This window comes from Herpailurus yagouaroundi, unplaced genomic scaffold (genome assembly GCF_014898765.1).
Source record: "Herpailurus yagouaroundi ecotype Mexico unplaced genomic scaffold, PumYag 28, whole genome shotgun sequence".
Taxonomy (NCBI): Eukaryota; Metazoa; Chordata; class Mammalia; order Carnivora; family Felidae; genus Herpailurus; species Herpailurus yagouaroundi.
In genome coordinates, this window is record NW_024412376.1 from 45415843 (window position 1) to 45432823 (window position 16981).

The window sequence follows — 16981 nt, forward strand, 5'->3', positions numbered from 1 at the left end:
AAATAAAACAAAACTCATTTTCTTCGTATACCCTGAGTGAGTCTCACACTCTGTTCCCCACAATTGGAACTTAATTAGAATTATTATTAATGATCTAAATCCAGGTTAATGAGAAATTTACACAAATATTACATGCTCTTAAAAAGCTATATACAGCACATGAGACTTTTCAAATGTGCTGAATTCCCCAGAAATGGTGCCAACTTATCACAGAGCCAATATACTAACTTACTTCGTTGTCAAGATTAAATCACACTAACAGCATGCTGCAGCACTGCTAGTTGTCTGGGTTTTAACCACTCAAACCCAAAACCTGGGTATGTATTACCAGTTTGAGAATTTTCTTTTATATTGAGTTCTTAGCAAACCATGCTACTGTAGAATTTTATGTTACTTAGGAGGGCCAGTGTGAAAGAACAGACTAGAAGCATTTATAATAACCCAGCAAAGGCAGAATAATTTTTAAGAAGTTGTCATATGGACTGGAAAAAATTGTGCAAGCAACCTCACTATTCTTAAAGAATTTTAGCAAATGCACTAATAATCTCAAATCTGATTTGATATTCTATATTCCAGAGAAGAGGTTACAAAACAGCAGTCAAAGACCAATCTAGCCTATAGAAGTGTTTGGTTTGGTCTGCAATGTTTTTATTTGGTTGTTTTTAAATTAAACTAGCTGATCAAACTACAAAATCAAAAGATAATACTTATATGTAAGTGCTGAAATTTTTGGCTTCTTTTGATACATCAGATGATTTGCCCATATGGGCCCGTATTATTTTCACAAGTCAACAAAGGAGTTAGTTATTCCATTTAGAATGGACAAGTGCATTCCAGTTTCTCCTAATTTTCTCCTGTTGCTTGCCAAACCTTGTGAGTATTTCAGTTTGTAACCTCTGCTCTAGAGACAGGAGGCAGAAATCTCACCTGGGCCATCAACATACAACAATTATTAATCTACAAATAGCAACACCGCACATGAACAGATTGATAACTAAGGTACTATGAAATACTTCAGAATTTCTAGTCCCAATTCCATTTTGGATTTAACGACAGTTAAGTGCAGATCTAAGCTGGCAGTCCCTGGCCCTTTCACTATGCCAAGGCCCTTCTTACCTTTTCTGTCGGGCTTGAGGTTCCTATCCACGGGGGGTGGTTCACAGTCTGCAACAGGAACTGGCCTTCGGGGAGGGGTCTTTGGGCTGGACCGGAAGCCCATATGAGCTGGAGGAGGAACTTGCATTCCAAACGAAGAAAAATCAAATGTTCCCGGAGTCATTGGCACATAATTTGCTTCCTGAATTGGTTCCGTAAAACTGCTGGAATGTTGTCGTGGAGGAGAATTGGGATTCATTGGGACATAATTTTCATCCAGTTCTTCACTTGATACGCTTCCCACTGTCAATATATTTTTGATTTTCTAAAACACACATACATTAAACAAAAACTATTATCAAACAGGAAAACACAGTTGTAAGTCACACCTATTCATATGGATCTGAAAGGACTTTTATTTCATGATCTCATTTAGTTTCAGGGCACTAAGTGTGAAGATCCTGACAATGAAACACACTTGATACCAAGGTCAGTTATACTTACAAAGTGGTTATGGAAGCCTTCAAGTGAACTAGATCTGTCACTTGGAAATGTTCGTGGAATATCATAGCAGTCTTGAGAACTAGCATCTAAAATAGAAAACAAACTATAAGCATTTCTTCCCATCTTTGCCATCTCTTAGGATTCTCAGAATGATCTGTTCTCTTTCTTTACACGCATGCATGCAGGTAAGCATGCACATGCGCAGATTTTTAAAAAGATGCTCACAGAACAGTATCTTGAATGGGCACATTAAACCACCAGAAAACAGACACTCACTGATATGCTAACCAGTACCAGCATTTGATTATGGCAATGAATGATTGTCTAAGCCTGGGATGAGATGGGTATTTAAGGACGGAGAAAAGAAATACTTCTATTTTCCCATCTTTTGCACCACGTTGGGCCTAACTTATATCTCAGTAACCTATAATTAGATTGCAGAGCTACTTCAAGTAGGGAATTAAAAACTGGTATTGAATGGCCAAATAAAGTATCCATATTAGTACTATTCACGGTGCATTAAATCTTCATTTTCTTTAGGACAGGTGGATAACTACCACAAAACACAGAAACGTTAGCACATAGTTTATAGGGTATGTGCCTCTTAAACTCTGGCCTTCTATTTTTTAGGACTTTAAGAACCTCAGATTGGAACCCAGACTGAATTTTTCCCCTCTCAAGGTCTGTAATTTTTGGCAGGCTCTAGGAGATGGTATAGGACTCAGTGAAGTGGCTAGGGTAAGGGGAGAGAAGATTCAGAGCTTTAAAAATAAATAAAACCAAACAAACAACTGATTAGGACTGAGTATACTCGTTGGGTACAACGTATAAATTGCTTATCGAGGAAGGAAGGAAACAGAGCCCAACAGATGTGACGCGGAAGCAGCTATGATGGCACACAAATACAGGAAAGGGATGACTCGGAGAGGCTTTGTGGCTGGTCCTTTTCCTGCTCCTCTGTCCCATTAGAGTCTACACACCCAGGATACATGGAAAGCAGGAAAGAGGGGTGCACACTTCCTTTGGCAGGAAGGTATTACTAAGGCCATACTTCTTCAGGGATGGAAAACTCCACCTCTTTCTCCCTTCCAGCAGAGCATGCACACAGGCACAAGCTGCATGCACAAACACCCTTCAAAGGATCTACTGAGACTCTGCCATCTTCCTACATGAGTGGGTGACTGCAGAGCTGAGGAAAAAAAGGACTATCATTTACCATCATTCTATGCTGAAAAGAACAAATATTCAGATAAACAGATTTTCTATCGTTAACTTCTAACACAGTAGAAGCCAGTTAGAGCTGACCTTTTCGCAATTTGTTCAAATCCACAGTGGAAATGGTATTACTACGTGATGGTGGCATCCCTGCTGTAGGGATACAGTAACTACTGTCAGTATCTGAGGCCGTGCGTGTGATACTACACGTTTCCACAGGCGATCGGTCATGAGCCGGATGTGGTTTCGGTGGCCGAGGTGGAGGAATATCTGGAATAGTGTCTAGCTTTGACGTCTGTCCCAAAGTTCCTTCTGGAAATGTTCGTGGAATCTGATAAGTATTACCAGGTGTTGGAGGAATGTCATAACTAATAGATACATGCCTCATTTGAGTCTCTACACTTGATGTCCCAGATGGGGTATTAAAAACATAGAGTTCTCCATCTGCCTCGGTACTTGATGGAGACACCTTTGGTAAAACATCGTGGGAGTAACTTCTGGGCAGGTTATAAAGGCTGGAGTCTACAGAAACAGATGCAGCACGAGACGGTGGAGAGTCATACATCATTTGCTGCTGAAAAAAGCCATTCACTCCATGTTTGCTCTGGGAGGAAGCAGGATTTTTATGAGAAGGGACGTTATCATTGCAGTCTGTTTCAGAAGAGGTGGATTTTGCAGAATCAGCATGTGTTCTAAATAAAAATTGTTAATGACAGAAAATAAAACACGGTGAAGACATAAGACTACATTTTAATAAATATATTTATAGTTTAGCAATCAAACTACATGGCTTTTTTCATTAGATTTTTTTGTGTGATCCATAAGATTTAAAGCATGAATGTTCCTTAGTTTTTATGATTATACACCAGACAATAAAACCACCACCACAAAACCACCAAAAGCATTCTCCCTAATTCCTGCCCTGTACGTGCCCACACCCCCAAATCCACCTATTAAATCCATGATCCCTGAAGCACTGGAATTAGAAAGGTACAAAACTCTGAGAAAGGTAAATGATTAAGACATAGACACAAGGAAAATCATTTCCCCTGAAGAGCATGCAGAAACCTCGTGCCAATGCAGTTTATCAAGCTGGTCCATTGCTCTTTAGCCCACCTGTGGCAAATTCGTTGTTCTGCAAGACTATAAGTCTAAAGATTTCCTGGTATTGAATAAATTCAATGTGACCTACAAGGAGGTGGCAACTTGAAAGGTTTGTATATCTTCCTTTCTACTAATTTTCTTTAACAAACACTCAGCCAATACTATAAAGACGATCAAAATATAACGCACAGAGTTCGCCAACTCCAAAAAATAATTAACCTTGAGAAATCTCATTAGAGTATATTTAATGTTTTGGGTACATTTCCAGTCTTTGCTTTCTGTGGTATCACAAAATTTGGGTAAAAGCCAAAATGAAGCTAGTGATACCAGCACATTGCACTTCCTTAACGGTTAACAAGATACTTAACCTCTTTTGAGTGATGTCTAAAGTCCGGCAGGAACTTGAATTTAATCTTTTAAAATGTAACTTGTGAGAGTTATTTAAGGTCTGATCTTCCCTGATCTTTTAGTAACACCTAGCACTATGTATCACATGTATTTATTCAAACTCTCCACCGCTGGTGTCACGGAACCCATACTGTAACATCCTCACTTCCATTCTCCCTCGCTGATTACTCCCTTGTTTCACTGACTGGCTCCTTCTCCCCGTGTCTCCACCCGGGAACAGCCAACAGAATCCAGTCTTCTGGATTCTGATTCTTGACCACACACACCATTTAAAAACCCTCCTTTCTCATGACTTCACATTCCACTGAATGCTGATGACTCCCATCATCTCACCAAACTCTTGAGTCCCATATTTTCAAACTGTTCAAATATATTTCTATATGGTTACCCCAGTGTTAACCCTGCTTATGCATACCAAGCCAAATTCAACTTACTTCTCAAACTGATTGTCCTTTCTGACTTGCCATGAAAAGAAATGTCTTTATCCAGATTCTCTAGGCTCAAAATGCAATCAGCGTTGACTCACTCTCTTTGATCTCCACCATCCCCCTTCAGGCACTGACTCCTTCTTCCTAACCAAGTAACTGTTCCCTGCTCTGTTCCCACTGTCCCCACCCCAAGTTCAGGTCTGGGTCTCTGCTAAGATCCACACCACCGAACCCTCCTAAGAAGTCTCAGTGGACCTCCTTCCTCCAGTTTCTCCCTCTTCCAGTGAACTCAAGGGACCATACTGCGAGGCTGCTATAAGGTCAGTATTTTCAGAACATGGTTTTCATATCACTCATCTATTTGGAGAAAATACTGTTAAAGGTCCCAGCAGGCTGTGGGAACTACAAAAAAAGCCCACAAACAACTCCACTTACCATCCCTGGCTATACCATCCCTGGCTGAGGCTATACCATTCCTGGCTCCACCTGACATGCCCTATCTTATGCCCTACTCTCCCCCAGTGGAACCCTCTACTCTGGGCAGGCTTTCCTCTCATTTGCTTCCTCTGGCCCCTCACTCTCACCTCGCCTTTCTCTCAAATGCTTTTTACGCAGATTGCTAATGACAGGGTCCTCTTCTCTCACCAACAAGTATAGTTCAAATCCTACACCTCCTTGGAAACGTTTCACCTCCCATTTTAAGAACACGTGCACTGTCCCTTCTAGGAATTTCTAATGCATCTACACATATTCTAAATTTGCACTTCATTTAATTCAAACATGTGGGTTAAGAGAAGCTAGAAGCACAAGTAATAAGTTCCCTGCTCTTGACTAGCTTATGGTTTAGCGAACAATAAACTATATATATCAAACTATTTCCAGTTCTGTGATAAAAGGGAGGCATGACCAGGATGCTATGAAAACCCACAGAGGCATTTAGTTCAGGCTGGGAGTTTGGAGGAATGTTTCCTAGAGGAGTAGACGTCTGAGCTGAATCCTGAGTCCTGCCAGATGAACAAGAGTTTGCAAAGCAATTCTCCTGCCTTCACCTGCAGACACTTAACGTTCGCATGTTTTGACTTCTTCATAAGCTTTGCTTGTAAACTCTGAGGGTGACTGTATCTGAGGCGGCTTATGTAGTTAGTCTGTTCCTTCACAGCACCTACCAAGACAGTGGGCACTTATTATGTGCTTCATAAATATCTGTCAATGAACTGTCACTTCTGCAAAATACATAGATACAAAATCTATCTGAGCAGGGATTCTCAGCATAATTTCTACTGTAACAGGAAAGCTGTAACACCAATGAGATCAATGAAAGATACCATATAACAAGAAAATGCACTGAAAACTGTGACTTAGCTATTGGCTTTTAAAAAGTTGTTACTGAAAAATAATTGTGAATCTCTATAAAATAAAATCTTAGTTAGTAGCAGAGGTAACAAAGTTGCGAATGTATAATTTTAAATACTCACAGCAAACAAGCAAAATCAAGTTAGAATTTGATATTATTAACTAGTGTTGATTTATAAAAAGATTTTTGTTTGTTTGTTTTTGTTTTTGTTTTTTTGCTCTTACAGGTAAAATCCCATTACAACAAATATCTAGAAACCCATCTTTGGAATGTCTGTATTCCATTATCTTGGGGAATCATTCACAACAACCTAATCTGTGGTTCTTGACAAATTCTATATAAAAATTGTTGAACAAGCACTTTGTACCATCTTAGTCCAGTAACAGTCACTTTCTCCATGAAAACAATCACAACAATTTTTTGTTATAAAATAATGCTTAATATCCAATCACTCCATTTAAAAAGCATCTTTCACATCTACGATGTAATTCCCACTTTTATATTCCTCAAGTGAGGACATAAATATCCCCAACATCACTAGTTGCCACCACACTGCTGATGGCAGACACGGGTTCTCTGGTCTTCATTTTCTGGCTCCAATTCTGTTACCTCTGGCCTTCCAATTAACAGAAAATGAAAAGAGTGATCAAATGAAACTACTGCACAGCTTAGAAGAAAAGAAAGAAGCAGGAAGGGAGATGATGGGGAAACCAAGGATTTGGGGAAGGCTTTATGATACCTTTGGGCAAGCACTGAAGTCCACAGATTTGTTTCTACTTAGAAATGTATAAACTCAGAGCTTGAGGTAAGCTCTGCTTCACGGCTAGGTACGATGACTGGAAAGTTTTACGGTTTTTAGCAATATACTTGATTGATTAGATTTCATCAAATTTCACTAAAACCCAATTTATATATTCCCATAGAATTTGCTATATTGGGATTTTACCTGTATAATTAATTTCTCACACAGACCCAAAGCAACCACAACACACTCACTGCAACGGAATCGTTTTGCTTTCAAAATCTTCTAGTAGTAGGTATTCCTCTCCTTCTTCAGAAACAAAAGATGACCCTTGGCTGGTTTACAATCACATAAGAAATGGAGCAAGATCACCATTTATAAATCAGTGCAATCTGTTAAGCAAGTAATACTGTGAGTCTGTAACAAAGACTATGAAACAGGAGACAGATTTCTAAAAGAGCCTTGTAGGTACAAGTGTTTTTTGCCAAAGATAGTAGAGAATGCGTTTCTTCCATAAAACTCCTGAATATCAGAAACCATTAGAAGAATATAACCTGAAATATAGTAAGCCTAAACTATAACCCTAGATAGCTGGGTTTCTGTTAAGCCTTCAAATCAGAATTTAAAAAGTTTCAAGATTCTAAGTGCGCACGCATGCACGCATGCACACACGCACAGGTATTTACCTGGTGGGTTCAGGCTTCTTGCTTTGACAGTTGATTAGCAAGAGGTAGTCTTGAGGATCCTCTTGGATGCCAACAGTTTCCAGGTGTGGTGGAAGATTAATTAGCTGATAGGGAGGAGGTGGAGCAGCGGAGGATGAATCTACCTGGGTGGACGGCGGTGCTGTGTTGACCGCCAAAGGTAAATCGGCTGGCGCCTGGGCAGAGTTGCCAGGGGGCTTCACAAGATCTGCAACACCAAAGTAGAACTGTCATCGTCTATCCCATTTTAAGGGCTGTTTCTTAAATAAAGCTCCTTGAAAGTTTGAAGACAAACTGTTTGAACACACAGGAGAGTGATAAACCATGACAATGTCAGTTAAAACAAATTCTACCTATACAGCAACATTTGTACAAGAAATTATTGGCTCTTGTCAAAGAGATATGAAGAGTAAAGGCTCTTTCTTCCAGGGGCTATAATAAAGCCATGTTAACTTTGCCTTGAACAATCTTTAGTTTTGAGGCTACTGGCAATGAAGATGTTATATAATCGTAGCACCAGAGGTAGATTTTTTTTCCATAATAAAAAAACAGTGCTTCCCATGCCAAGCCAACTTTCCAAAGAGGCCCATTTTATTATGTGGCATTTACAGGCATGAGGATCACCTCTTCGCCCCATCTTTATTTTGCTGTTCGTTCTTTTTCTTCTACTCCTCAGCAGACTAAGGAGAAATAGTTCAAATTCTGGGATTCATGTTCAGGGAAAGAGATTTTCTTTAATGCTTCTCCTCTCCCCTCAGCTCATAGCCTCATTTACCATTTATTGGGTTTCTGTAATATTTTCAGGCAAAAGGGGTCAGCAAGTGAGGGAGTAATTTATTAAGCACTTAACAATGTTCTGAGAAGATATATGAAGCTAGCTAAATTGTTTACAGTTAAGTAATCTGAAAACAAACTGAAAACCTAGAGATAAAATCCCACGTTAATCACTGACACAACCAAATAAATTTTCAAGAATCCAGAAGAAAAATTCTCTGTTAGTGTGGTTAGGAATACAAGACTAAAAATCCATAAAAAGGTAAATATTCATATATGAATAAACAAATTTATTTACTGTCTGTTTATGTTAGAACTGAAAAGGCTGGCTTCAAACGGAGATTTTTAATAACAAAACATTATCTAAAAGACACTAAAAAGTGGTAAAGGATTTAATATGTTCAACCAAATAAAATCAAATGGGAGGTCATATGACCTGTCAATTCACCAGGAAGGAGCTACATGTCAGCTCTAGCTTCCCTAGACACTACAGGATAAGTCCACATGGTTTTGATAATGTCTTTATGTATTCAACTTTAATATCTGTATATGCACCACAGCAAAATTTATGTAGTTTATATTTTATAACTGTTCTTCCTAAGCACAGAAGCTCATATCATGGGGCACCTGGGTGGCTCAGTCGGTTAAGCATCCAACTCTTGGTTTCAGCTCAGGTCATGATCTCATGGCTTCATGGGATCGAGCCCTGAACCGGGCTCTGTGCTGACAGTGTGGAACCTGCTTGGAATATTCTCTCTTTCTCTTTCTCTCTCTCTCTCTCTCTCTCTCTCTCTCTCTCTCTCTCTCTCTCTCCCCCCTGCCCCTCATGCATGCTCTTTCTCAAAATTAATAAACTTTTTAAAAAAGCTCATAATTATAAAGCTTGAATAAACACATTAGTATGGCTAAATATAAGTTTACCTTTATTTATGGGTCCCCAAAACAAACACAAAGGATCAGAACTCCTATGCATCAGTGTGCCCCACAAGTGGTAGATGCTTAAAGTGTTTCATTCACCTAGCAGAAACTCACTAAGCACTTTCTTTCTTTCTCTCTCTCTCTCTTTTTTTAAATGTTTATTTAAAATAAATAAATAAATAAATAAATAAATAAATAAATAAATAAATAAATGTTTATTTTTGAAGGAGAGAGAGACATAGTGTGAGCAGGGGAGGGGCAGAGAGAGAGGAAGATACAGAATCTGAAGCAGGCTCCAGGTTCTGAGCTGTCAGCACAGAGCCCAATGCGGGGCTCAAACTCATGAGCTGTGAGATCATGACCAGAGCCAAAGTCGGACTCAGCTTAACCAACTGAGCCACCCAGGTGCCCCACTAGGCACTTTCTCTACGTCATGCTGGAAGAGATTACGGCAAGGGGCACTCCCAAATCTTCAAGATCCATTCAGCTGCAAGTGCAGTTTGGAATTTGCTCAAGCATTATGTCAGCCCTACTAGGTGCTAATTTAAGTATGAAGACTTCTTTCACTTGGAGAGTTTGGCCTGAGTACATAGAAGTTGAGCTAATTTCTAACATTTTCTCTTTGTTATGCTGCATGCAATGTCAAGTCTTCATACAAGCTCATCTAATAAAATCTAATACTTTATGCCAAGAGTTAATTCCTTCTTATTTATGAAAGGTGAGAAAAGAAAATGGTGAGAACAGAAAAATATTCTTTTGGACATTTATACAACATAATGCCATAATTTCAGTGGGAACTCATAAATACCTCATTTAGGTCTAATAGATGTTGATTGCCAATAGTGTACATAATGTACTCTGTGAAATGTTTTACTGTTTTGACTCAGTTACAAATATATAAAGATTTAGTTAAGAGGACTTTACATCAGTGATTCAGTAAATCCTTGTGCATTGTTAAACTTAAGAGAATTATGAAAAATATTTACCTGAAATATAAAAATTTTCAGAAAAAATATTTTCTGAAGAGCTTTCAGAAAAACCTATACAACTTCAAGGAAGAAAAGGGGGGGAGGCGAGAGGTCAGAAAGCAGTTACCATATCCTATTGGCTGTATTCACAAATACATTTTACATACTTCTTTTTGTGCCACAGACATGTGGTAAAATCGTATGATCCCATTCAATTTTTAGTTCTGACCAAAACAAAATGAAACTCAACACTGGAAACACATCACTAAATAAAACAGTCTGAAACCTAATTCTCCACGGTAACTCCTAAAGTAAGTTTTTCAGGTGGATGTTTTTAGAGATACACTTTTCCTTTAATATTTTTTCTAAACTTGATAGCTACACACTAAATGAACACAGTGATTCATCTTCAGTGTGGGAAAAGAATCACCCGGCCAGGCAATCCTTTTATCTGACCCTGTTTTATTAACACAATGGGACCATCTCATTTTTAACCTTCCATTTCTTCTACCTGTGAATGACTAAAGTTTTTTTATCCTCTTTAGAGATGCAAGATCCTCTCAATTTCTGGAAGAAAAAAAAAAGACTGGGATTCAAAGGTTCCTTTTTAAAAAATATATAGTATCTTGTTCACAATATGGGAAAGCTTGCATCTACTTCTAAGAGGCAAGAACTGGAGAGAACTTCCACTATGTTCAGTAGCAAGCTCATGAAAGAAAAGACTTTTAAACAGCCACGAAAAGCAAGCCCAACCATTCCAAACAAGATGGCATATGAAGACTTAAAAAGGAAAGGGAACCGGGGCACCTGGGTGGTTCAGTCGGTTAAGAGTCTGACTTCGGCTCAGGTCATGATCTTGCGTTCGTGGGTTCGAGCCCCGGGGCAGGCTCTGTGCTGACAGCTCAGAGCCTGGAGCCTGCTTCGGATTCTGTGTCTCTCTCTCTCTCTGCCCCTCCCCTGCTCGTGCTCTGTCTCTCAAAAAAATTAAATAAAACATTAAACTTTTTTTTTTTAAAAAGGAGAGGGAACACTGCTCTGCCACTTTGGCTCAGATAATGCACTATCTTCAAAGTTTTAGTCTTTGGGGCTGTTTTACTCATATTAATTTGACTATATACTCAGCTCTGCATATTTTAATGCAAGCATTGCAGTGTGTCTAAGTACTCTCATTTCTGGTCAAAGTTAACCAATTGGTCTGAAAAACTTCTGTTCCACTTTATAAAGACACATGATTTACCCCATTCTGCCCGACAAGTAGTTGAGCAGATCCCGTCTGTTGTTTTCTGCCTCACCTGGGTCTCTAACTTACTGCTCTTTCTAAGTAATGCTGGTATCAAGTTTCTGAGAACCAAATATCAGCTTAGGGTTTGCTTATGTGTGTAAAATCATTTCCTGTGTCTTAATTCAAAAAACATAAAGAGTATAATTAGCATTCATTAAAGGCCTAATAAGCTGCTGGAGCAAATTCTTAACTAAATTTTACTTAGAAAGGTAACAAGTACTGGTAAGGTAAGCTTCAACCAGCTTTTGGTGAAGAGAAGTATATTATTATGTGAAGAGAACTACAAATAATAAATTGGTCCACATGACCCTGGCTTAATGCACAGTTTTATCCTGGTTGGAACCATAATGCCCTGGTGTTACTGTCCCTCATAGAAGTCGGGTGCCTACGTAATGCCTCTAAACAGTCAAAATAACATATACCGATATATTTTTTCTTTTAAATTAATTTTTTTTTAATTTGAGAGAGAGAGAGAGAGAGAGAGCGAGAGAGAGCGAGAGAGAGAGCGTGTGAGTCGGGGAGAGGGACAGAAGGAGAGGGACAATCTTAAGCAGGCTCCACACTCAGCAAGGAGCCCAATATGGGGCTGGATCCCATGACCCTGGGATCATGACCTGAGATAAAATCAAGAGTTGGATGCTCAACCAACTGAGCCACCCAGGTACCCCATATATACATGCATACATACGTACATACATAAATATATATATATATATAAAGGCACAAGAGCTCAAGCCCAGGGAAGCAATTCTACTCTTTCTCATTGATAAGGAGAATATTTCAAAGTTAATATGACAGGTCCTCTGATTTTGTAACTACTGCCATACTGTATTTAGCATGTGGTAATAAAACTGCAGTGTTGCTCATGTCCTTGTCAGGAGACTAGATGAGATCCTTTTCTCTCAAGCTGGGCTACATTTGCTGATAGGATACTTTCTGGTTTCTACAGCAAAAATTTTACCTTTATGTTCACAAACAGGTCAACAGGCAAATAGGTCAAGGTTACTCTGTTTCTATTAATTACTAATTTACCTGGTCTGTTGTAGAATTTTTTTTTTGTCAAGAGATGCATTTTGATTGGATCTATGCCTAATTAATTTAACAAATTAAGAGTCTATCGACAAAGATTATGCATCAATTAACATCAATCCTAAAGTAACTGTTTTCTCATTTCAGAACACATCATTTTTTATAGAAGAACATTTTGTAAAGGTAAATCTAACAAATGTATACAAATGAGAAACATCAGTAGTTGCAATTTTTAGTGAAGCAACCTGCAATTTCAATTTATTTATTCAAAAATTGAAGACCTTTAATCATAGCCCAATCTATTTAATGTGTTTCAAATAGAAATTTTTTTATTTTGATGATCTCCTTAAAAGGTTGTGCAAACATTCTTGGAAACTTTTTAAATAAACCCCTAGGAAGTGCTGAAAATGTCTTAATTCTTAATCCAGAGGCATCCATCCTGTCATAAGAATCACTGCGGGGATTTTAAAGATCTAAGTGCTGGAGCCCCATCCCAGGAGACTCAATGAATCAAGATCTCAAGAGCAGTAACTTGAAAATGTGTAAGAAAACAAAACAAAAACAGAATAAACTCTAGTTAAACTGGTCCTCAAGGAAATGCAAATTAAAACCACAATGAGGAGCACCTGAGTGGCTCGGTGGGTTAAGCAGCCACCTCTTGATTTCCACTCAGGTCATGATCTCAGGGTTGTGAGATCCAGTCCCCTGTTGGGCTCTGTGCACAGCGTGGAGCCCACTTAAGATTCTGTCTCTCTCCCTCTCTCTCTCAAAAATAAAAATAAATTATAAAACTACAATGAGACACCAGTACACATTCATGAGGATGGCTAAAATTAATGACTGACAAGACCAAATGTTGACGAGAATGTAGATAACTGGCAGTCTCCTACACTGCTGGTAGGAAAGCAACCAGTACATATCCTATGATGTAGCAATTCCATCCATCGCTATTTACCCATAAGAACTAAGGGTTTATGTCCATCAAAAGATATATATAACAACGCTCACAATAGCTTTATTTGTATCAAAATAGAAATAACCCAAATGTCTATCAACATTCAAACAGATCCATAATTTGTGATATACTCATAAAATGGAATGCTACACAAGATGAAGAACTCCCACTACATGCTACATGGATGAATCTCACAGACTTCTATTGGAAAAAAGAAGCCAGATTCAATGGTTTTGCTCACATAAAGTTCAGATACAGGCAATACTAATCTATGGTTATAGAATCAAAATCAAAAAAAATTTTTTCTGGGTTTGTACTGGAAAGAAGGATGAAAAAACCTTCTGGGGGCTGGACATATTCTTTTTTTAACTCTGAGTGGCAGTTACACAGGTTTATGTTTCTATATATAGATATAGATGGATGTATACAACTATATTGTACTGTATACTTAAGATCTGTACCTTCGACAGTAATGTGTCATACCTGAATAAAAAGTAAATAAAAATAAATCTAACAGTTCTCTAATTAAGAAGAACTGCTTTTACAGGAAAAGGGAGCATATATATATTCTTACATTAGTTTACCTACTTTTCTAAAGGGAAGAATATCAAACAGTGACTATTTTTAAGCCACTATTATCTGGGCACTTTAAGAAAAGCAACTCAACTGATTGATAAGAGGCAACTTTCTAATCTTGCACCCTGAAATTAGACCAGGAGCCTTTGCGCCAAGTTAGTTAGCTGTTTAGAGCCCTTAGGCTGTGTTTCCTGGCACTTGTTAAGCAGATTTAACAGCTTCCACCTTGGTGTAGAAACAAAAATAAATCTGCACATTTCCAAGAAAAACAAAAGAAATTAGTCTCTACCCTCAAATCTGCTAAATAAAAGCATTCATAGGAACCGCACACAGTTCAATGAGCTACAATTTAAAAACAGATTCAGCTTGCCAGCATTCTGAGTATTCAATAATAGCAGTGGTCACCTGGGGCAGCGGAAATAACATGGTAACGATATTTTGAGAGGTTCCTGGAATCAAAACACAGGTCAGATTTTTCCCCTTTCCTTTTGTTTTCAGCAAAAAGTAGTTATTCTCATAGGGACTGGGGATAGTTATTTTCTCAGACTGTAATACCCAAGCATAGGATATTTCTTCCCACATCTTGCCTGACACAAGTATAGGGAAAAATGATTTCGTGTCATTAGTTTTAAGCCAAGAGTAAGAGCATACTCAACTTTGAAATGGGAAGAGCACAGGGCTCAGGGGACAGATTCTAGGTAAAAACAAAAACACCTATTATTTAGTGATTGGTGGGGAGATCTATTTAGAAGCAAGAGAATATAAAGCAGGTGGTAAAGCAAATGGAAGAACAAAGACATTCTGATATTTACTTTGTCATATTAAATTGTATGACTGTGATCACAAAAGATAATAGCAGTTCTTTGCTGTTTGAATCTTTAAATGTGTAGATTTTTGTTAAGGCATCTAGCAAAGTCAGCTACTACCAATGAATAAAATGCAGTGGTTAACTTTGAAGCGTTTTTGCAGTTTTGCTACCATGCATGAAAAAATCAAAATTATAGAAAAAAATTTTTTGTGGCTCCTAGATACTACACAATGAAGGACTATTCATCTTTCACTGATATATGACCTACTAATTTATTTACAAGTTCATAATTTATGAGACACTCAAGTCTTCAACATCATAGTAAGACATTTCTAATTGTGGCTATTTGGGAGAAAGCCAGGATGAACTTGCAAAAAATTCTACATTGTAGAACTTAAAAAAACAAATGTAGTTGCATTTAGATATAGCTCATGAACTACACTTAGAAATCACTGGCAAATTGAAGTCCTTAGCGGCCTGTTATGTGAACAAATAAAAGTGAGTTATGATTAGTACAGCTGTTTGTGGTAACCAACTCATTATATACATCAAATTTGATTAACAATACTGGAAATTTTCTCACAACCTCCCCTTTTATTGATATTGTGAAGATAAAACATTCACAAATTAAGAGTTTCATTCAAGACAAATGTATTTAAAAAAAAAATTTTTTTTAATGTTTATTTATTTTTGAGAGAGAGAGAGAGACAGACAGACAGAGACAGAGCATGAGCAGGGGATGGGTCAGAGAGAGAGGGAGACACAGAATCCGAAGCATGCTCCAGGCTCTGAGCTGTCAGCACACAGCCCGACATGGGACTCGAACTCACAAACCACAAGATCATGACCTGAGCCAAAGTTGGACGCTTAACCGACTGAGCCACCCAGGCGCCCCTAGACAAATGCATTTCTAATCTATTTTTTTTTTAACTTTTTTTTTTTCAACGTTTATTTATTTTTGGGACAGAGAGAGACAGAGCATGAACGGGGGAGGGGCAGAGAGAGAGGGAGACACAGAATCGGAAACAGGCTCCAGGCTCTGAGCCATCAGCCCAGAGCCCGACGCGGGGCTCGAACTCACGGAGCGCGAGATCGTGACCTGGCTGAAGTCGGACGCTTAACCGACTGCGCCACCCAGGCACCCCTCTAATCTATTTAAAAGGATTTGGGAGTTTGCGCCCCTCCCTATATTGGTAAGTTCATGAAGCAAAAAACAGACATTGTGACTGATTATGACTACAAATACAATGAAAATGTTTCACTAAGTATAAAATAAAGTTCTCGGTACATTATCAGCTATAGTACAGAGCCATTTAAAACTACCTATGCTTGGGCGCCTGGGTGGTGGCGCAGTCGGTTAAACGTCTGACTTCAGCTCAGGTCACGATCTCGCGGTCCGTGAGTTCGAGCCCCGCGTCAGGCTTGGGCTGATGGCTGGGAGCCTGGAGCCTGTTTCTGATTCTGTGTCTCCCTCTCTCTCTGCCCCTCGCCCGTTCATGCTCTGTCTCTCTCTGTCCCAAGAAAAAAATAAATAAACGTTGAAAAAAAATAAAAAAAAATAAAAAAATAAAATAAAACTACCTATGCTTTTCCTGACCTCCTTAAAACTAAATTAACTGCTATCTATGCTTATTTATTTTTTCTTTAACTGGACACTTATCTAACAATATTATAATTCCTAGATTATTTTCCTGTCTCTGTTAGACTGACTATAAGCTCTATGAGGGCAAGAGCTGTATTAACACAGTCTCATAGTTTCATACTTTGATATATGTATATAATCATACTTTAATAATCATATTAAATTATATATTATATATAATTATTAAATATATTAAATTATATATATTATATATATATTTTTTCCACACACATTATGTATCTTGCACTCATCAACTGTAATGAATTATTATTCTGAGTATGAATCCTTCCCCACTAGACGCTCAGTTCCACATCTGTAATGTTTGCCATTTGTCCCCCTAACTAGTCACCTAATAATATATAGGTTGAACGAATATCCAAAGCCTAGTAGAGTGCTGGCAAATTCAGTAATTTGGTAAATTAATGAATCAATTTCCAAAACAGATAAAACCTTCCTTCTTCCCAGAGATGACTGG

At 38.3% G+C, this 16981-nt stretch overlaps 1 protein-coding gene across 4 annotated transcripts in view; it reads right to left on the reverse strand.

Moving 5' to 3' along the window:
* Positions 1-16981, reverse strand: part of GAB1 (GRB2 associated binding protein 1) — a 123576-nt gene that overhangs the window by 21472 nt on the left and 85123 nt on the right. For 2 of the 4 annotated variants that reach the window (XM_040473100.1, XM_040473106.1), the window contains exons 3-7: positions 7537-7762; positions 7105-7185; positions 2905-3506; positions 1600-1685; positions 1117-1420 (exon numbers count right to left, since the gene is read on the reverse strand). In XM_040473100.1, the coding sequence (XP_040329034.1) occupies positions 1117-1420; positions 1600-1685; positions 2905-3506; positions 7105-7185; positions 7537-7762 (1299 nt within the window). The remainder of the gene's footprint in view (positions 1-1116; positions 1421-1599; positions 1686-2904; positions 3507-7104; positions 7186-7536; positions 7763-16981) is intronic. The other 2 variants (XM_040473103.1, XM_040473107.1) reach the window with 1 other exon arrangement.